General features: G+C 44.5%; 1 protein-coding gene across 4 annotated transcripts in view; it reads left to right on the top strand.

Moving 5' to 3' along the window:
- Window positions 1-22151, top strand: part of EHMT1 (euchromatic histone lysine methyltransferase 1) — a 93643-nt gene that overhangs the window by 24377 nt on the left and 47115 nt on the right. For all 4 annotated transcript variants that reach the window (XM_073541191.1, XM_073541189.1, XM_073541190.1 and 1 more), the window contains exons 4-8: window positions 3466-3637; window positions 3735-3871; window positions 5125-5307; window positions 6174-6257; window positions 21645-21768. In XM_073541191.1, coding sequence (XP_073397292.1) covers window positions 3466-3637; window positions 3735-3871; window positions 5125-5307; window positions 6174-6257; window positions 21645-21768 — 700 coding nt within the window. The remainder of the gene's footprint in view (window positions 1-3465; window positions 3638-3734; window positions 3872-5124; window positions 5308-6173; window positions 6258-21644; window positions 21769-22151) is intronic.

Here is a 22151-nt window from a genome sequence, read left to right as displayed (position 1 = left end):
GGTGCAGTCACTGTGTACCTACATTACATTACTGATCCTGTACTGATCCTGAGTTACATCCTGTATTATACTCCAGAGCTGCACTCACTATTCTGCTGGTGCAGGCACTGTGTACATACATTACATTACTGATCCTGAGTTACATCCTGTTTTATACTCCAGAGCTGCACTCTCTATTCTGCTGGTGCAGTCAATGTGTACATACATTACTGATCCTGAGTAACATCCTGTATTATACCCCAGAGCTACACTCACTATTCTGCTGGTGCAGTCACTGTGTACATACATTACATTACATTACTGATCCTGTACTGATCTTGAGTTACATCCTGTATTATACTCCAGAGCTGCACTCACTATTCTGTTGGTGCAGTCAATGTGTACATACATTACATTACTGATTCTGAGTTACATACTGTATTATACTCCAGAGCTGCACTCACTATTCTGCTGGAGCAGTCAATGTGTACATACATTACATTACTGATCCTGTACTGATCATGAGTAACATCCTGTATTATACCCCAGAGCTGCACTCACTATTCTGCTGGTGCAGTCACTGTGTACATACATTACATTACTGATCCTGAGTTACATACTGTATTATACTCCAGAGCTGCACTCACTATTCTGCTGGTGTAGTCCCTGTGTACATACATTACATTACTGATCGTCTACTGATCCTGAGTTACATCCTGTATTATACCCCAGAGCTGCACTCACTATTCTGCTGGTGCAGTCACTGTGTACATATATTACATTACTGATCCTGAGTTACATCCTGTATTATACTCCAGAGCTGCACTCACTGTTCTGCTGGTGCAGTCACTGTGTACATACATTACATTACTGATCCTGAGTTACATCCTGTATTATACCCCAGAGCTGCACTCATTATTCTGCTGGTGCAGTCACTGTGTATCTACATTACATTACTGATCCTGTACTGATCCTGAGTTACATCCTGTATTATACTCCAGAGCTGCACTCTCTGTTCTGCTGGTGCAGTCAGTGTGTACATACATTACATTACTGATCCTGTACTGATCCTGAGTTACATCCTGTATTATACTCCAGAGCTGCACTCTCTATTCTGCTGGTGCAGTCAATGTGTACATACATTACTGATCCTGAGTAACATCCTGTATTATACCCCAGAGCTGCACTCACTATTCTGCTGGTGCAGTCACTGTGTACATACATTACATTACATTACTGATCCTGTACTGATCTTGAGTTACATCCTGTATTATACTCCAGAGCTGCACTCACTTTTCTGCTGGTGCAGTCAATGTGTACATACATTACATTACTGATCCTGAGTTACATACTGTATTATACTCCAGAGCTGCACTCACTATTCTGCTGGAGCAGTCAGTCTACATACATTACATTACTGATCCTGTACTGATCATGAGTAACATCCTGTATTATACCCCAGAGCTGCACTCACTATTCTGCTGGTGCAGTCACTGTGTACATACATTACATTACTGATCCTGAGTTACATCCTGGATTATACTCCAGAGCTGCACTCACTATTCTGCTGGTGCAGTCACTGTGTACATACATTACATTACTGATCCTGTACTGATCCTGAGTTATATCCTGTATTATACCCCAGAGCTGCACTCACTATTCTGCTGGTGCAGTCACTGTGTACATACATTACTGATCCTGAGTTATATCCTGTATTATACCCCAGAGCTGCACTCACTATTCTGCTGGTGCAGTCACTGTGTACATACATTACATTACTGATCCTGAGTTACATCCTGTATTATACTCCAGAGCTGCACTCACTATTCTGCTGGTGCAGTCACTGTGTACATATATTACATTACTGATCCTGTATTATAGTCCAGAGCTGCACTCATTGTTCTGTTATCATTGGAAACCGTAAAATCTATTAGAAACGTCCCTATCGGATAAGCTTCTATATTTCTGGGTGTGGATTATTTTTACTTGACGTCAGTTCGTATTTCCTATATTGCAAATCACTAGACGCTTCTCTGCGTTCTCGGAGCTGTCAGCCCTGAAGCCTGCAGACATAATGCAGCTTTGCTTCTGTGCTATTAGTATTGTCCTGTTATATGGGCTGAGTGTCTGGAGTGGTTCGGAGCCATTCACCCGTGGCAGGTATACCCGCTTATACACAGCATGCTTTATTATAGGGGTCTGCATGGCGACACATCCCCTGTGAGCATGTGGTCCCTGATAACACTGCACCTGAGCACAAGGAAAACTGCCACTGATTTATTGATACAAGAAGAAAAGGGGCAACTGGGCTGATGTGTGCGGCTCCAATTTTCTCCACCAGTGGAGATATCAGTGAGGGATGCTACTAGTTGGTTTCTAGCTTCTTGATTCTTGGTTAATGTTTCCACATGTTGTAATCTGGTTGGGGTACGACACACTCCCGATACAGATGGCATCTCAGTATTCGGCTTCTGTATCTCGTCTCCGCCCCAAGCGGTGGTGGCAAGTCTGTGTTGTATGGGTACCCTCCACGTTCATTGGGCAGAGCTACAACCACAGAGCGTAAAGGGATTGTCCAATAAATAATTTGTTTTTTTTAAGGCTCTGTAAAATATAGAGCCCTCACCTTACTGATTCCTGACACCTCTTTACCGATGTTGTCCATGTTACCTTTTCTGACCGCTGCAACAAAGCAGTAGACAAATTGGCCAGTAATTGGCTGCAGCAATTACATGTTCATACGACCACAACAGGATGTTACATAGACTGTCTGTTGTAGAGATATGTGCCTGCTGACTGGCTGCAGTGGTCAATTGCTCATCTGCTGGAAGTGATCAGGGCAGTGTTAGAAAAGGAGTAGCTGGGCAGTGATCCCAGGAGGGTGGGCAGTGGTCCCTGTATGTGCCCTCATACCTAGTAGCAGCCACCCTTTTTGCTCCAGACATTCCGTTTTTGTGCGGTTTCTTATGCTGAGATCTGACTGCCTAGAGTTATAGGCCCAGGTGAGGCTGCACTACTGGTATCCTCTGATGTCCGCCCAGTGCAGTGTTGTCATAGATGCTATGTGGGTTCGAGCTGTCACTTTGGATTCATGTTGGTCTTCACTGCTCATTTGCACCTGGCAGAAAATATAAATGGGACATGTCATCCGATCCTCAGTAGTGCAGACTCAGGTTTTGGGCCTATAATGTCAAGTGATCATATCTCTGCATAAAAGTGACATATCAAAACATAACTTTCTCATGTATAAAGGACCTTTTCCAGACTCCCCACCTCCTAGTTTATTACTTGTGATCACATTTACATGTGTAACGTGGATAAAGTCTTTATAGAAGTGTCTAAAGACTTGAATGCCGCCCCTTATTTGTAAGATAATGGCAGCGCCCCATCCAATCCTTGCCTCGCTGTCACATCGGTAGCTTCAGTGACACCCGTCTTCCTTCTCTTTCCCTGCCTTATGATAATGGCTCCTATCTTCTCGTATAGCCTGTACATAAGGATTCCAGTGAGTCGTCGGAGCAAATGGAAAGCGTGGAAGATCCAGCTGCCAAAAACGGTTTGGAGAGTGGGAAACAGCCGCCCGTAATTCAGCCCATAACAACACAAGAGCTGTCACCTCAGGGTCAGAGCGGGGCCTCGTCAGCAAAGTTGCAGTCAGGTAAGTGGGTCCGCACTGAGGACCGGTCACTCAATATCTCATGCTTCACGTGAGCCACTTGTCACCTCGGCTAATATAACACTGTTTCTCGTTTTAGCGGCGGTGGCCTCTCGGAAAAAGAAACGACGGATGGGAACATACAGTCTGGTACCGAGAAAGAAGACCAAAGTACTAAAGCAAAGAACGGTCCTGGAGATGTTCAAGAGCATGGCACATTCCTCTTCCAGTCCCAAGGTGAGGGCACGGGATGCTCTGCGAGAAGCAGCCGCCCTTACCCGCTGATCTCATCTAGTGCACAGTTCGGCCCTTTATCTTGTAGCAAAATGGCAAAAAAAAAGAAAAAAAACTATTCCGCAATTGTTTTTTTGGGTTTAACGGTGTTATTTTGCAGTTGAAATGACGTAACAGCATGATTCTCCAGGTCAGAAGGAATACCGTGATACCAAACTTGTATAGTGGGTGGGTTGTTTGTTTTATATTACCATTTTAGTGGCTTACATTTTTTTTATAGGTTTGTGCTGCCATTTTTCAAGATCCATAACTTTTTGTTACCTTCAATGTAGCTGTGCTGGGGCTTTTTTTTCTTTTTGCGTGGCACGCCAGTGTTTTAATTTATATGAATTTTGGGGTACATATTATGTCGTGATCGCTTATTATTGTGTTTTTCTTTTTGAGTGGTGCTGAGGCAGCCAAAGAAAACCCTGCAATTTTGGCATGTTGATTTTTTATCATTGTACAGTGTTTACCAATCATACCAATCAGGTTAATTAATTTTCCATTTTGATTGGAGTTTTTCGGTAGCTGAGATACCATTACTTTTCTATTTATTTATTTTTTTTTTACAATTCCTGGAGAAAGTGGAGGGCGATTAGCCTTTTTTTTTTTGCCTTTCACTTTATTTCTTTTAGTCCCTTTATTTCATCCGAACCTACGATCACCTTTTTTTTTTTGCCTTTCACTTTATTTCTTTTAGTCCCTTTATTTCATTCGAACCTATGATCAACTGATCACTTGTACTATATACAGCAATTTTCCGGTACTGCTGTCTATAGGAACAATCAGTGTCTCCAATGATGATCAGCCTCTGGCTTGGACGTCACATGAGAATTTATATGACTGGCAGGGGGCCTTTAGCTGGTCCCTGGCTGTCACAGCAATGCAGAGGGAACTGATGGGCGCTCAAATGAACGCCCAGGTCAGATCTCGACACTTAAATGATGCTGTTCATTTCGGATCTCAGCTGTTCAAGTCAGATATCAGCATTTTTACGGTCCACGATTTCATTATTGGCCTCTTTTTCCCCTGACACAAACTCGCCAACCTCCAAGACGGATATGAGGCTGTTGAGTTTGGGTCAGGAGACCCGCAGGAGGGTCCGTACATGGACATTTGATTCCGGACTTAATATTAGTTCCCCTGAATTACCTCCCCAGGCTCGGGTTCATCTTGATTATTGCTGTCACTACATTGTTTGCTTCCCACCGTAGAGTGATAAGGACTCCGAGACTCCTCACATGAACGGAGAAAATATAGACATGGATTCAGAAGAAGAATACTCCGATGATCCAGAGGAAGACGATTATCACAGCGGAGAACCAAGTGTTTCTGAAAACCAAGAGGACGACAGTGCTTCCAAAGATGTCACAGCAGAGACCGACAGCCTGAAGAAGGTATTCAGCTGGATCATGGGCGATCCCTCTGATTAGTGTACGCTGCCAGGAAAATCTACGCTGTTAGACTATGATGTTGCTCCCTTTTGACACTATTGTTCATTGTTGTGTTCAGGGGAATGAACACGTGTGAATTGCTAGCCTAGAGATCTTGTGATTGCTTCTTATAGACTGCAATTGCAACAGTGACACCTGCAAGTCAGATCAGGGACTGCAGATCATATATAATTGTACTAAAATGTTATACGTTATGTATAATTTATTTTATATCTGACTGCACTGGTATTTTTGTCCTTTTTTTTTTTTTGGGAATCATACAGCACAATTCTTTCATGTACTTGTACAGAATCACGCTGCAGGATGGCATGATGCTGTTTTGTGAGCGGCTTTGAATTATCAGGTTCTCATGTGCACAGATCCTCTATGGCGGCACGCTGGTTCTGTAGTGCTGGACAGCAGGCATGCCATATGGTGCCACCCTAAGACGCCATTTTTTCCTCTTGCCATAATACAACACAATACGGCATATGATGGATGTTTATGAGCGACGGGCCTATTGAGCCACATTAAAAAATTAGCCAGACTGTTGAGTGTATGAAGTGATTGGGTCATGTTTAGGATAAACACTCAGCGGATTTTGTGTCCGTATTTTCCAGATATTGCAATAGCAGCGTTATGGATGAGGCTTCACGAAATCTAGAAAATCCAGAGTGTAAATTGAGCAGCCCATGGGTTTAATTTCTGCAGCTTTTCCACGACGAAAATGCGGAAATTTCACGTAGAATTAGAATAAGTCCTTGTGTGAATGTTCCTGTTAACATTCATGGCTCTCGCCTTTATGTGATGATTTGCTATCTGTCACCCAGGTGGACAACTTAGAATCTGAAGCCGAGGAGGAAGCCGAGTCTATGGAGTCACAAGAGGAGGAGGATGATGATGAATCGGATTTAGTGAGTACTGATCTGAGGGAAAGGATGAATAACGTGTTAGGATCATTTCTATATATTTTTCTTTCCATGCTAATTTACCTTATTTATGTAGCATATTGAGAAGTAATGGCCAGGTCTAGATTCCCTGGTTTGGGGAAATCCATGCACTGAATGTATTGCATTATGTGCACATTAATAAGCTGAGTGCGCTTAAGTTGATTTACTGGTGAAGGAGAAGTAATGAACGAGGAAAGGAAGTGGGCCGGAAATAATTGTATTATGTGCCCCAATGTATGTAATGGAGAGACTTCATTAGGAAGAAAAGCCCTTGTAAATGTCGTCTTGTATCTTATAAAACAAGACGCTGCGTGAATGTGGATCCGCCGGAAGGAAACTTTAAAGGGGACACTAATATCAAGTAGTAACATAGTTTTGAAGGCTGAAGGAAGACCTTATGTCCATCTAGTTCAGCCTATTTTTAGTGCAGCTGTTCTGCATTGTTGATCCTGGGGAAGGCAAAAAACCCACAGAGTAGAAGCCAATTTTCTCCATAGGGAAAAAAATTCCTTCCCCTAAGCTGGGTCAACCATCTACCTATAATATTCTGTTATTCGTAACCTTCTATACTGTTACTCACAAGAAAAGCATCCATTCCTTTCTTAAATTCATTCAGTGAGTTGGCCATCACCACTTCCTCAGGAAGAGAATTCCAGAGCCTCACTGCTCTTACCGTGAAGAACCCTCTTCTATGCTGGTGCAGAAATTGTCTTTCCTCCAAACGAAGAGAATGCCCCCTTGTTCTTGTCACAGTCCTTGGTACAAACAGTTCATTGGATAGATCTCTGTATTGCCCTCTGATATACTTGTACATATATATTAGGTCTCCCCTAAGTCTTCTCTTTTCTAGAGTAAATAGACCTAATTTTGATAACCTTCTGTGTATTGTAGTGAACCAACTCCATTTATCGTTTTAGTAGCCCGCCTTGGAACCCTTTCAAGTTCAGTAATCTCTTTCTTGAGCACCAGCGTCCAGAATTGCACACAATACTCCAAATGTGGTCTGACGATGACGAGAGATTTGTACAGAGGGAGAATTATGTTTTCATCTCGTGTCCCCAGACCTCTTCTAATGCATCCCATGACCCTATTTGCTTTGGTGGCAGCTGCCTGACACTGGGCACTCCAATTTAGCTTCTTATTGACTAAGATGCCTAAGTCTCTTTCCATGTCTGATTTCCCCAGCAGTTTCCCATTTAGTAAGTAATTGTAGCATCTGTTTCTCCTTCCCATGTGCATAACCTTACACTTATCTGTGTTAAACCTCACTTGCCATTTTTCAGCCCAATTCTCCAATTTACTCAAATCTCTCTGTAGTTGCAAACTGTCCTCCTTTGTGTTAACTACCTTACATAGTTTTGTATCATCTGCAAATACTGATATTTTACAGTGTAAGCCGTCCACTAGATCATTAATAAATATATTAAATAGTAGGGGGCCCAATACAGAACCCTGTGGTACCCCACTAGTAACCCTGGCCCAATCTGAGTATGCCCCATTAATAACCACTCTTTGTTTTCTATCACTAAGCCAGCTACCTACCCATCTACACACATTTTCCCCTAGCCCAAGCTTTCTCTTCTTACTTACCAATCTTTTATGTGGGACAGTGTCAAATGCTTTAGAGAAGTTGAGATAAATGACATCCAATGATTCTCCTTGGTCCATTTGAGAGCTTACATCCTCATAGAAGCTGATCAGGTTAGTTTGACAGGAGCGATCCTTCATAAATCCATGTTGATATGGAGTTAAACATTTATTAACATTGAGATATTCCATAATGGTATCCCTTAGAAACCCTTCAAAAATTGTACCCACAACAGAAGTTAAGCTTACCGGCCTATAGTTTCCAGGTTCCCTTTTACACCCCTTTTTGAATATTGGTACCACATTTGCTTGCCGCCAATCAAAAGGAACAGACCCTGTTTCTATAGAGTTTTTAAATATAAGGAATAGAGGCCTGTCTATCACATTACGTAACTCCCTTAATACCCGAGGGTGAATGCCATCAGGGCCTGGTGATTTGTCAATTTTAATCTTACTAAGGCTGTTCTGCACTTCTTAGTAGAAAAAGACAGCAGGATGGCACTCACCGTTCTCTTGAAATGATTCACTTTATTTCATATTAATAAAGCATAGGCAATGGCACGGGAGAAATGCAAAAAGTCCGTCTTTTTGCATTTCTCCCGTGCCATTGCCTATGCTTTATTAATATGAAATAAAGTGAATCATTTCAAGAGAATGGTGAGTGCCATCCTGCTGTCTTTTTCTACTATGATATTTCATGTTTTTTCTTCACATGGATAGAGCACCCGTTCAGCAAGGGTTACAGGTGTCACCCTGATAGCGGTTATAAGTGGCTTTGCGGGTATTTCATTCTCTGGGACAGTGCCGGATGTTTCTTTTTTCTTTGACTGACTATTGTTGGTTCTGCACTTCTTCCTGGGTTAGGCAGGGAATACTTAATGGGGAGTTTACATTCTCACTCTGCATTTCCCCTGGCAAATCCTTTTCCTGTGTGAACACTGTTGAGAAAAAAGTATTTAAAACATTTGCTTTTCCCACATCGCTCTCTATGATTTCACCCTCATTGTTCTTTAAAGGGCCGACACCATCAATTTTAATCATTTTACTGTTTATATAATTAAAGAATAGTTTGGCGTTTGTTTTACTTTCCTTAGCAATGAGTCTCTCAGTTTCCACTTTTGCTAAATGTATTTGTTTTTTTACACATTTTATTTTTTCCTCTATAACTTTTTAATGCTTCTTCATTGCCTTCTTGTTTTAGCTTCCTAAATGCCTTGTTCTTGTTCTTTATTGAACCTTTTTACTCCTTATTTAGCCACATTGGTGTTCTCCTGTTCCTAGCCCTTTTATTTCTGTATGGTATGGCTAGCTCGCAGTGGGTGTGTAAGACTGATTTAAATATTTCCCATTTATTTTCTGTGCACTTATTTTTGAGGACATTGTCCCAATCAATTCGGCGAAGGTCCTCTCTAAGCTGATCAAACTTTGCTTTCCTGAAATTCAGCGTTTTTGTAACCCCCTTCCAGGGCACCTTACTGAAGGAAAAGTGGAATTGTATTATATTGTGGTCACTGTTCCCTAGGTGCCCATTGACTCGTACTTCTGTTATTCTATCTGGCCTGTTGCTTAAAATTAAGTCCAGAAGGGCTGTCCCTCTAGTTGGGCCCTGCACAAGTTGTGACAGATAATTATTCTTGGTCACTGACAGAAATTGGTTTCCTTTCTGAGATACGCAGGTTTCAGTTTCCCAGTCTATGTCGGGGTAGTTGAAGTCTCCCATAATAGTCACCTCATTGTAATTTGCTGCTTTGTCTATTTGTTTCAATGATACATTTTCAGTGGTTTCTGTTATATTTGGTGGCTTATAACAATCCCCTATGAGGATTTTATTACTTTTCTCTCCTTGTATCTCCACCCATAGAGACTCCACCTCTTCATTTCCCTCTTGTATATCTTCTCTTAGTGTGGGCTTTAAAGTGGACTTTATATATAGACAGACTCCACCCCCTTTCCTTTTTTTTACGATCCCTCCTAAACAAATCATATCCTTGCAAGTTAGCCGCCCAGTCATAGCTGTCGTCTAACCATGTCTCAGTTATTCCTACTATGTCGTATTTTTCCTCATACATTACCAACTCCAGATCTTCAATCTTATTGGTCAGGCTCCTTGCGTTGGTCAGCATGCAGGAAAGAAGTTTTGCTTCCTTTTTCTTAGCTTCCTTCTGAGTACCCTGTCTTGGGTCCTCTTTACCACATCTAGTATCCTTGATTAGTTTGTCCTTCTGCTGCACGTTCTTGTCTGCTGTTTTTCCTCCCATCCCCTCTTCTTCTAGTTTAAAGTCCTCCTGATGAGTGTGGCAAGTCTTCTGGCGAATGTGTGTTTCCCAGGTTTTGTGAGGTGTATCCCATCTCTTGCGAGAAGTCCATCGTAGATGTATGTGATGTGTAATGGTGCGTTGGTGCTACCCCGGAGTGTGTGAATGTAGGTCTATGGTGCAGAAAGTAGTGTATTCTAAGAGTATATATACAGTATATCACAAAAATGAGTACACCCCTCTCATTTTTGTAAATACTTTTATTATATCTTTCATGGGACAACACTGAAGATATGACACTTTGATACAATGTAAGGTAGACCATGTACAGCTTGTAAAACAGTGTAAATTTGGTGCTAAGTAGCTCTACACACGGCCATTAATGTCTAAACTGCTGGCAACAAAAGTGAGTACACACAAGTGAAAATGTCCAAAGTGTGAATATTTTGGGTGGCAACCATTATTTTCAAGCACTGCCTTAACTCTCTTGGGCATAGAGGTCACTAGAGGTTCACCGCTGGTACTGTAATCCTCTTCCCTCCTATATGACAACATCATGGAGCTGGTGGATGTTGGAGACCTTGCGCTTCTTAACATTCCATTCGAGGATGTCCCACAGATGCTCAATAGGGTTTAGGTCTGGAGACATGCGTGGCCAGTCCAGCACCTTTATCCTTAGTTTCTATACAAGGTAGTGGTCGTCTTGGAGGTGTATTTGAGGTATCTATGTTGGAATACTGCCCTGCAGCCCAGTTTCCCGAAGGTAAGGGATCATGCTCTGCTTCAGTATTTCATAGAACATGTTGGCATTCATGGTTCCCTCAATGAACTGTAGCTCCCCACTGCTGGTAGCACTCATGCAGCTCCAAACCATGACACTCCCAGCACCATGCTTGACTGTTGTAGGTATTATTCACTTGTCTTTGTACTTCTCACCTGTTTGCTGCCACACACACCTGACACCATCAGAACCAAACCTCTCTTGTGTTTGTACTTCTCACTTGTTTGCCGCCACACACACCTGACACAATCAGAACCAAATAAGTTTATCTTGGTCTCATAACGCCACAGGCCGTGGTTCCAGTAATCCATGTCCTTAGTCTGCTTGTCTTCAGCAAATTGTTTGTGGGCATTCTTGTGCTCCATCTTTAGAAGAGGCTTCCTCCTGGGTGGACATCCGTGCATACCAATTTCATGCAGTGTACGGTGGTATATGGTCTGAGCACTGACAAGCTGACCCCACACCCCTGTAACTTCTGCAGCAATTCTTGCAGCACACAGACATATATTTTGAAAAGACAACCTCTGGATGTGACGCTGAGCATGTGCACTCAGCTTCTTTGGTCGACCATGGCAAGCCCAGTTCTGAGTGGTACCTGTCTTACTAAACTGCTGTATGGTCTTGGCTATTGTGCTGCTGCTCAATTTCAGGCTGTTGGCAATCCTCCTACAGCCTGGGCCATCTTTATGTAGAGCAACAATTCTTTTTCTCTTTCGTCTCATTGGGGGACACAGAAACCATAGTTTTGCTCAGAAACTGTGAGTGTGTGCTGCTGTCACTAGGAGGTTGACACTATGCATGAAAAAAATGTTAACTCTGCCTCCGCAGTATACACCTCTCCGACAGGCTGTAGGACAATCAGTTTTGCTTAGTGTCAGTAGGAGGTGGACAGGGGTCTCTCGCAGACCCATGCCTACCTCAATGTGCGTCGTTCCTTTTAGGTAACCATGGAGGGTTACAGAGTAGATCTGCTACATCTTTACTTCCACACCGGTATTATGAGTACGGCGTATACTGCCACCCCGTATCCTCATGAATCCCACGGGCTGGACCCTATCCCCCTAATACAGGACTCGTGTTCAGGTGGCCGCTCCTGGTTCTGACCTTCGTCTCCCATCACTCGCCCACCAGAGCCTGATGATCGAGAGAGACGCCCTGCAGATAAGGTTTGGGACAGCAATCTTTTCATGCAGATAACCGACCCCTGTTACGGGGTGAACTGGATGTAAGAGGCTGCAGCGTTGTATGATCCGCTTACCAGCTGCTCTGGCTAAATGTGACCACTGTAATCAGCACTAGGGCTTACAGCCAATGGCTCTATACTTATGTTAAGAGCCAACACTTACTTTCAAGCACGCTGGTCAGCGCGGTTCCAGCCTCCTCCCGTGGCGGCGTTATGGCCCTGGGCTCCAGCAGGAGCCCAGCAAGGCCGAAGCTAGATTCCGGCTTCCGGCAGACTCCACCCCCCGGCTTCCTCTTCCTGTACCAGCGCCATCTTGGTGCTCCAGGAGGCCAGAGCAGGGCACCGCCCACCGCTTCCGGGCGGGGATTTCATAAGGCTTCTAGGCAGGGCTGTTCACCTCGCTCTCCTCTCGCCCTCATCAGCCTTCGGGTGGCAGCTGCGGTGGGCACACAGGTCGTGGTATGTGAGTACTGCACTACAGGTTGCTTTCTTCCCCCGACGGTCGGCACCAGGTAAAACCTGTCAGTATGCCCAAGGGAGAGCAGTCCCCTTCCTCCTCCTCATCCGCTTCAGTGACCTTGGTCAAATATTTTGTATGTACCAAATTAAATGTCAGGCCTCCTTCAGGTCAGTCCTCACCACTCTGCTCAGATTGCAGCAGACCTACGGTGTCACCTATGATAGAGAGCAGGTGCAGCCCCCCCTGTTTTCCCTGTCAGAGCTCCCACATTACTCCTGGAGCAGGAGGAAGCCACCCTGCCTGCCGCCATCCATCGCCATGGGAGACAGCGAGTGTCCAGAATGGACCTCTTCCTTATCCAAGTCCGTGGCTGACCTTACCAGGGTATCACAGACCTTGGTAACGGTGCTTAACAGATTGCTACTTCAGACTCCAGGGGACATAGGAGCACCAAAGGAGCCTCCTTTTGGGCTTTCTAGAGGCCGTAAAAGGTTTAGACAGGACCATCAACCCAGGTCTCCTTCTCACTCCATCTCACAGCCAGAATTCCTCTAGCCGTCTGCCTCCTCCTGGTCCTCATCCCCGGAAACAGGCGAGACATTATCGGAGATACACTCAGAGGATGATTCTGAGTACGGGCCAAAACAGTCCCAAGTCAAGGATATGGTTCAGGGCCTCATTGTCGCAGTCAATGAGACCTTTTAACATTGGGGACGCCACATCAAAACCTAATGATCAGGCTTTTTCATTTAAGCGTCATAAGTCCCCCTCTAGGGTCTTCGCCTCCCACAAGGATTTTGAGGAAGTGTTGGCCAGGGAAAGGGAAAACCCAACCAGGCGATTTCAGAGAGAAGATCATTTTGGGATTCTATCACCGCCAACTGGACCGCCTCCCCTTCGGTGGATCCACCAATGTCCAGACTCGCTACCAATACAGTCCTCCCACTCGCCAGTGGGGCAGCCCTAAAAGATCCCAATGATAGGAGGATAGAATCCCTGTCAAAATCCGCCTTTTGGGCAGCAGCCGCCACATTGTGTCCAGCCTTTGCCTCAGCTTGGGTAGCTAAATCTGTTACAGAATGGGCCAAACAGCTTAGACAGGGCATAATGGCCGGGGAACCACCAGTGGAACTGGCGGAATTCGCAGATCAAATTATTATTATTTATTATTATAGCGCCATTTATTCCATAGCGCTTTACATGTGAGGGGGGGTATACATAATACATACAAGTACAGTAATCTTAAACAATACAAGTGACGACTGGTACAGGATGAGCGAGGACCCTGCCCGCGAGGGCTCACAATCTACAACGGGATGGGTGAGGATACAGTAGGCGAGGGTAGAGCTGGTCGCGCAGCGGTTTGGTGGATCGGTGGTTACTGCAAGTTGTAGGCTTGTCGGAAGAGGTAGGTCTTCAAGTTCTTTTTGCAGGTTTCCATGCCGGGAGGTAGATGGTATCAGCAGCCCTGGATGCCGCGTCTTGCGCAGCTCAAGCATCCAGTAACGTGGTAGCTGTCCGGCAGACGGTCTGGCTAAAGGCTTGGCAAGCTGATTGGTCCTCAAAGAAATCACTGACCAATCTGCCGTTTCAGGGCACCCGGCTCTTTGATTCAGTGCTAGATCAAATCATTAAGGATGCAACGGGGTACACGCTTCCTTCTCCCCGAGGCCAAGCCTCGTCGATATGTTTTCAAACGTAGGGCTCAGCCCTTTCGCTGTACCCCAGCGACAGGCACTTATGCTCAAGGCCCACAGAGGTCGCAAGCATTGAGAGATAGGAGGAAGGTATCCTTTCGGGCCACCCCGTCATGGCATTCCCGCAGTTCCAACAGCAGAACTACCAGGTCAGGGCCGGGCAGAGCCACTTCAGCCTGACGCCAGCAGGGAGTCCAACTCCCTTTCCTGTACCTCTCCCTGACTAGGAGGCCGCCTCCTCCTCTTCAGAGATGTCTGGCAGAGTTCAGTAGAGGATATCTGGGTAAAGGAGGTAGTATCGAAAGGATGCAAGATAGACTTCAACGTGCTTCCGCGAGATCGCTTCTTTCTATCTCAACCAAAAGACGCTGCTAGGGCTCTAGGTTTTTCTGCGGTAATCGACTCTCTCAACGCAGGAGTAATCGTCCCCGTTCCCGAGCAGGAACGTTTTGCTGGCTTTTACTCAAACCTGTTTGTGATACCAAAAAAGGGATGGCTCAGTTGGTCCCATACTAGACCTCAAAAGGCTAAACAGATGGGTCTGCTTACGCCATTTCAGGATGGAATCGATTCAGTCGGTAATTACGTCTATGGAGGATCAGGAATTCCTATGTTCCATAGACATCCGGGACACCTACCTAAGGCTGTGTGCCCACGATGCGATTTTTAAGCGTTTTTGCCGCGATTTTTGGCGCGAAAACATTTAAAAATCGTGTACAGAACGCCCCCCATGCATTCCTATGACATTCCGCACATGCTGTGCTAATGCTGCGCTTTTTTCCGCGGCGGAAACGCATCGCGGAAAAAATCGCAGCATGATCATTCTTTTGTGCGGAATCGCAAAGAATTGCAGCGATTCCGCACCCATAGGAATGCATGAGAACCGCTTACTTCCCGCATGTGGCTATGCCCACCATGCGGGAAGTTAAGCGTCTCATGTGCGGTTGGTACCCACGGTGTGGAGGAGAGGAGACTGTCCTCCAGGCCCTGGGTACCATACCCCTGTAAAAAAAAGAATAAAAAATAAAAAATCGGGGTATATTTACCTTCCGACGTCCCGCGCTGCATTCCCGGCCTAAGCGTTCCCAGTAATGCCTTGCGCCAAGGTCCAGTGATGACGTAGTCTCGCGTGACTCTAGCGGTCTCGCGAGATCGCTATAGTAACGCGACACCAACGTCATCACAGGTCTCGCAAGGCATTACTGGGAACGCTGAGGCCCGGGATGGCAGCGCGGGACGTCGGGAGGTAAATATACACCAATTTTTTTATTTTTTTTATTATTTTTAACATTTTATCTTTTACTATTGATGCCGCATAGGCGGCCTCAATAGTAAAAAGCTGCTCACACTTGTCAAACACTATTTTTGACGAGTGTGACCAACCTGTCAATCACTTTCCAAGCGATGATTCAAATCGCTTGGAAAGTGCTTGAGAAAATCGCGGTGAAATCGCGCAGAAAAAAACGCGCAATTTCTGGGAAGGAGTCCGGTTTTCAGTGTGCTTTTTAACACGCAACGTGGGCACATAGCCTAAACGTCCCCTTCTGATGTCCCCAGGGACATCAGAAGTTTCTGCGTTTTACTGTCCAAAAGCAGCATTTCGAGTTTGTGGCCCTGCCATTTAGGCTGGCAACAGCCCCCACATTTTTCACAAAGATTGTGGCAGCGATGGTAGCTATATTAAGAGTCAGAGGCATATACTATTGGTGCCATATTTCGACGATATTCTCGTCGAAGTGCCCTCCTTCGCTCAGGCCCAGGAAAATCTAGCGGTAATTTTAAACGCTGTCCCGGTTTGGTTGGATCGTAAACAGGGAGAAATCTCACCTAACGCCAACACAGCGCCTACACTTCATAGAAATGGTAATCGGCACCCGCCGCTCAAGGGTCTTTCGCCCAGAAACAAAGTGGATTACCCTCCAGCAGGGAATTTGCGCTCTGTTGAAATTCCGGCTTCTATCCTTTCACCCTGCCATGAGAGTCCTGGGAAGGATGGTGGCAGCTTCAGAGGCAATACCCTTTGCCCTGTTCCGTTCCAGGATACTACAGAGGAACATCCTCCTTCGGTGGGACAGGTCCGTCTCTTCGCTCGATCGCCCCTTCCTCCCTTCCATACAGACCAGGGAGTCCCTCAAGTGGTGGCTGACCTCCCCCTCGTTCATCTGTGACGGCCTTTTTCCCCGTCCACTGGCAGGTAGTAACTACAGATGCCAGTCCCCTGGGCTGGGGTGTGGTATTCCGTCACCTGACGGTCCAGGGACGATGGTCGAGGCAAGAATCCTCACTATCAATCAACATTCTAAAACTGAGGGCGGTCTTCCTAGCACTTCTACATTGGGAGAGATACCTCAACAACCAGCCAGTCCGGTTTTAAACGGACAATGCCACGGCGTTGGCATACATCAATCACCAAGGGGAACCAGACGTTCCCGGGCACTGGCGGAGGTATCCAGAATCTTCAACTGGGCAGAAACCGCAATTCCGGCAATTTTGGCAGTTTTCATTCCCGGCACAGACAACACGGCCGCCGACTTCCTCAGTCGGGAGGGGCTCGCGGCAGGAGAATGGTCCTTACACGAGGACGTGTTCCGTCGGATATGCCAGCTATGGGGGACTCCAAACGTGGACCTCCTGGCATCGCGACAGAACAGCAGGGTCCAACAGTTTGTCCCAAGATACCGCGATCCTCTAGCAATAGCCAGAGAATATGGGAAGCAAGATGTGCCACAGTCCGCGCTGCTGAATCCACAAAATCACCTGGGATGCAAGATGTAGTAACAAAGTACTGCTTTATTCCTCCCTACGCGTTTCGGCGCCCTTCCTGGCACCTTCCTCAGGGATATTACACCAGCCATAGGAGCAGGGAATTTATAGCCCCTTCCATTAGCAATTATGGGTGTGTTCTGTTTACATATGATGTCATAATGGTCATCACTGGGGGAGGGGCCAGCATTTTTGGCACAATTTCACACAAATAACATAATAAAACAAGAAAATCCTTCAAAATACTTGCTAAAATGTACATAAAAATCCTACCAGTAAAATGATATAAAGACCTTCATAAAAATTGCAGCGGAAACATTGCCAAAGTATCCAGACTGTCAATGCAAAAACAAAAAAAATTTTTTTAAAAACATTATCTCCCGACTTTCAGGGTAGTAGAACCCATGTGTTTACTGGTTTCATTTTTTTCTCTTGTGACTTATGTTGAGCGCCACCGTTCTGCTGGTATCAGTGCCTTTGGAACATAGGTTCTATGAACTATTATTTCACAAAACTATCCTGTTAAATATGTGATACTATGGTTTGTTAAAAAATTATTATAAAAAATTGCAATGAACAATTTTCTTTATTTTTGTTTTGTAGGAGGGAATCAAGGAGCGATGCCACTATTAAATAAAATGGATTATTTCTAAAATTAACTGCTTTTAAAAAACTTTTATTTTTATTTTCATTTTTATTTTTATTTATTATCAATAAAGAATTATCTAAAAATTACTATTATATAATCGTATTATTAAAAATGGCCTGAAGAAAGTATCTATCATCTTCCGTATAGTTATGGTCACTATTTTATATATTAATTGTGGTGGTGTCACCCATAAAACGTGTCTCTTTTGGTCTAGCACACCTGGGTTCAAGTCACAGGTCTCCATGCAGGCATAAATGACATTGTCTTTTGTAATATCAGGAAAAATTATAAATTGTTATGAGCTTATGCATATTAAATTAGGGAATTGTGAAATTCTAGATAGGATACCAACTTTGATATATATTTAAACAAAATAAATGTGTCATTAGGTGTATGTGAGACATTAAGTGTTTAGATATACCCGTGCGATCAAAAAAGTAGTCAGATGAAAAAATAAATAAAATGAAAAAAGATAGAATGAAAAAATAAAGTGAGGTTTGCTTAATTATGTGACATAAGGATGCAGGAATATTGGATGTTTAAACTGGACACATTAAAACCGAGAGGGCTAAACATAATTTCAGAACTAATATAAATTATAATCCCCCAACCCCCCCCCCCCTCTCTTGGTCACATCCTGAGTGGGTAAGAAAGGCGCACCATAGTAGGAGGAATTCCTGCATCCTTATGTCTCACATACACCTAATGACACATTTATTTTGTTTAAATATATATCAAAGTTGGTATCCTATCTAGAATTTCACAATTCCCTAATTTAATATGCATAAGCTCATAACAATTTATAATTTTTCCTGATATTACAAAAGACAATGTCATTTATGCCTGCATGGAGACCTGTGACTTGAACCCAGGTGTGCTAGACCAAAAGACACACGTTTCATGGGTGACACCACCACAATTAATATATAAAATAGTGACCATAACTATACGGAAGATGATAGATACTTTCTTCAGGCCATTTTTAATAATACGATTATATAATAGTAATTTTTAGATAATTCTTTATTGATAATAAATAAAAATAAAAATGAAAATAAAACTAAAAGTTTTTTAAAAGCAGTCAATTTTAGAAATAATCCATTTTATTTAATAGTGGCATCGCTCCTTGATTCCCTCCTACAAAACAAAAATAAAGAAAATTGTTCATTGCAATTTTTTATAATAATTTTTTAACAAACCATAGTATCACATATTTAACAGGATAGTTTTGTGAAAAAATAGTTCATAGAACCTATGTTCCAAAGGCACTGATACCAGCAGAACGGTGGCGCTCAACATAAGTCACAAGAGAAAAAAAAAAAAAAAAAAATGAAACCAGTAAACACATGGGTTCTACTACCCTGAAAGTCGGTAGATAATGTTTTTAAAAAAAAATGTTTTGTATGTAAACAGAACACACCCATAATTGCTAATGGAAGGGGCTATAAATTCCCTGCTCCTATGGCTGGTGTAATATCCCTGAGGAAGGTGCCAGGAAGGGCGCCGAAACGCGTAGGGAGGAATAAAGCAGTACTTTGTTACTACATCTTGCATCCCAGGTGATTTTGTGGATTCAGCAGCGCGGACTGTGGCACATCTTGCTTCCCATATTCTCTGGCAGTTTTTCCACTTTGGAGTGGTCGGTGGATGTCCTGCAGCAGCTGATACTGTGTTATGTCTTCAAGCCAGTTGTGGGTCACACAACCGGAATAGGTGAGTGGAACTGCATTACACCACTCACATTGTAGTGTCACTAGTGATAGGGCACTTTTGCGCCTCTTGTTCCCCCACCCTTTTTGTATTGATACCTCTAGCAATAGGGGTCGATGCGCTGGTCATTCCCTGGACACAGTTCAGACTCCCTTACCTGTTCCCTCCCCTTCCTCTCCTGCCCAGACTGCTAAAGAAGATCAAGGCGGAAGGGGTGCCAGTCATATTGATCGCCCCGTACTGGCCCAGGAGGGCCTGGTTCGCTGAAATTATCAATCTTCTCGCAGGCACCCCCTGGAGACTCCCCGACAGACCAGGTCTTCTGGCTCAGGGGCCGTTTTACCACCCGAATTCTCGGTTGCTCAGATGGCTGTTGAAACCACAATACTGAGAGCAGTGGGATTTTCGGACCATTAATCCCGGGATTTTCGGACCATTTTGGAGTCATTAATACAATGATCCAGGCTAGGAGGCCATCCTCTTCCAGGGTCTATTATCGAGCCTGGAAGGCCTGTTTTGGCTGGTGTGAGTCTAATCACATCACACCTATGCTCCGTTCCCTGCCATCTGTCCTAGCTTTTCTCCAGGCAGGGTTAGATGGCGGTCTGGCCCTAAGTTCCTTGAAAGGAAAAGTATCTGCTCTCTCGATTTTTTTTCAAGGAAATTTGTCCTCCCACTTACAGGTTAGGACCTTTCTGCAAAGAGTGGCACATGCGGCCCCTCCTTACAGATCCCCTGTAACTCCAGGGGATCTTAACTCGATCTTGGAAGCCTTGACAGGTTCACCCTTTGAACCCCTCCAGGAAGCTCCCATGTCCTTGTTGTCCTGGAAGGTGGTATTTCTCGTAGCCATCACCTCTATTAGGCAGGTTTCAGAATTAGCGGCATTGTCCTGTCGCCCTCCATTTTTAATTATGCACCAGGACAAGGTTGTTTTGCGGCCTCCTCCTAACTTTCTTCCCAAGGTGGTATCGGCCTTCCACCTGAACGAGGATATAATCCTTCCGTCATTTTGTCCCGCTCCAACATATCCTCTGGAGCGTTCTTTGAATAAGCTAGACCTGGTCAGGGCGATAAGGGTCTATCTGGCCAGGACCGCTCCCTTCAGGAAGGCAGACTCGCTCTTTGTTACCCCCAATGGGGTGAGAAGAGGCCTGCCGGCCTCTAAGGCAACAATTGCCCGCTGGATCAGAATGGCAATTCTGGAAGTCTACTGGGTGAAGGACAGGGTGTCCCCTGCTGCTGGGGTCAAGGCCCATTCAACCCGGGCAGTGGGCGCCTCCTGGGCAGTACACAACAGGGTATCAGCCATGCAGTTGTGCAAGGCAGCCACATGGTCGTCCGTGCATACCTTTTCAAGGTTATATAAGGTCCATACCTATGCTTCAGCAGACGCCAGCCTAAGCAGAAGAATCTTGCAGGCGGCAGTGGTGAGTTCTCCGACCTGAAGGAAGTTTCTGTCTTTTTCCACCCCAGGGACTGCCTTTGGATGTCCCACGGTTTCTGTGTACCCCAATGAGATGAAAGAGAAAACAGGATTTTGGTTGCTTATTGTAAAATCTGTTTCTCATAGTCTTCATTGGGGGACACAGCGCCCTCCCATGATTTTGTTATCTGTAATGATTATATGATTGGCTTACATGATAATGTCTCCTCCTACTGCTTTTTCACTAACTGAATGTCCTACAGCCTGTCGGAGGGGTGTATACTGCGGAGGCAACATTTTTTTTCATGCATAGTGTCAGCCTCCTAGTGACAGCAGCACACACCCACGGTTTCTGAGCAAAACTACGGTTTTTTTTGTCCCCCAATGAAGATTATGAGAAACAGATTTTACGGTAAGCAACCAAAATCCTGTTTTTTCCGATAATGTGAGATGTCTTTGTCTTGAGCAGCCATGTTGAACTTTCGTATGAGAGAGTGTGAATGAGTCAAAATCGCACCTGAGCAATACCTGCGACTAGTTTCTCCATGAAGATGTCATTACCAACAAAGGCTTTTATTCAAAATATTAAATTTCAGTAAGCGTGCTCAATACTTTTCCCCTGTGTCATTTCTCCTTATTACACATAACTTAATTTATGGACAGCTATTGCTTGGTTTATTTGCCTGTGTGGATTGGATGGGTGGTTGTTACCCACATCTGGTGAGAATTTCATGTCAGCAGTATCTTTAGAAATATATGTACTTAGTAAATTGGTGACGTGTTCAATACTTATTTCATCTGCTTTATATGTCATGTATTTAATGTTTTTTTTCCTCGTAGAGCTCGGAGTCCAGTTTACAGAGGAAGAATCAGAAAAAGCAAAAAGGCCATGCTGACAGTCCATGGATGAGAAAAAACACCAAGCAGAAAGGGCAGAGTGAAGCAAAGCCAAACCTGCTTCTCGGTAACAAATAGGTCCAGCATAGAGAGAGTAATGCACTAGTCATTACGGACGTGGTTCCTGACACTGCCATCAAAAAGATTGGGGCTGTTAGGAAGTGAATGCTTAGTAAGGATCTGGTCAGACATGTCTCCTCTCGGTCGCTGTGCGGACTGCAGAGGAGGCACAGAGTTCCCATCATGGTGCACCTGGGCTATTCAAACGTTTTGTAGGTAGTGTATCTGTAGGGCTGTTACAGGGGCGCAAACGGACAGAGGATCACACATGTGCAAGAACAGTCCAATAGTTCTATCTTATGACAGATGCTGCTTACGTGATGGCCCCCTTACCTCTTGCACCAATCATATGTCTGCCCCTGGGCTGTGGTATCTCCAGATTCCATGTTT

This window comes from Dendrobates tinctorius, unplaced genomic scaffold (genome assembly GCF_039654945.1).
Source record: "Dendrobates tinctorius isolate UK_male_01 unplaced genomic scaffold, ASM3965494v1 ptg000120l, whole genome shotgun sequence".
NCBI lineage: Eukaryota > Metazoa > Chordata > Amphibia > Anura > Dendrobatidae > Dendrobates > Dendrobates tinctorius.
This window is presented reverse-complemented; position numbering and strand designations above follow the sequence as displayed.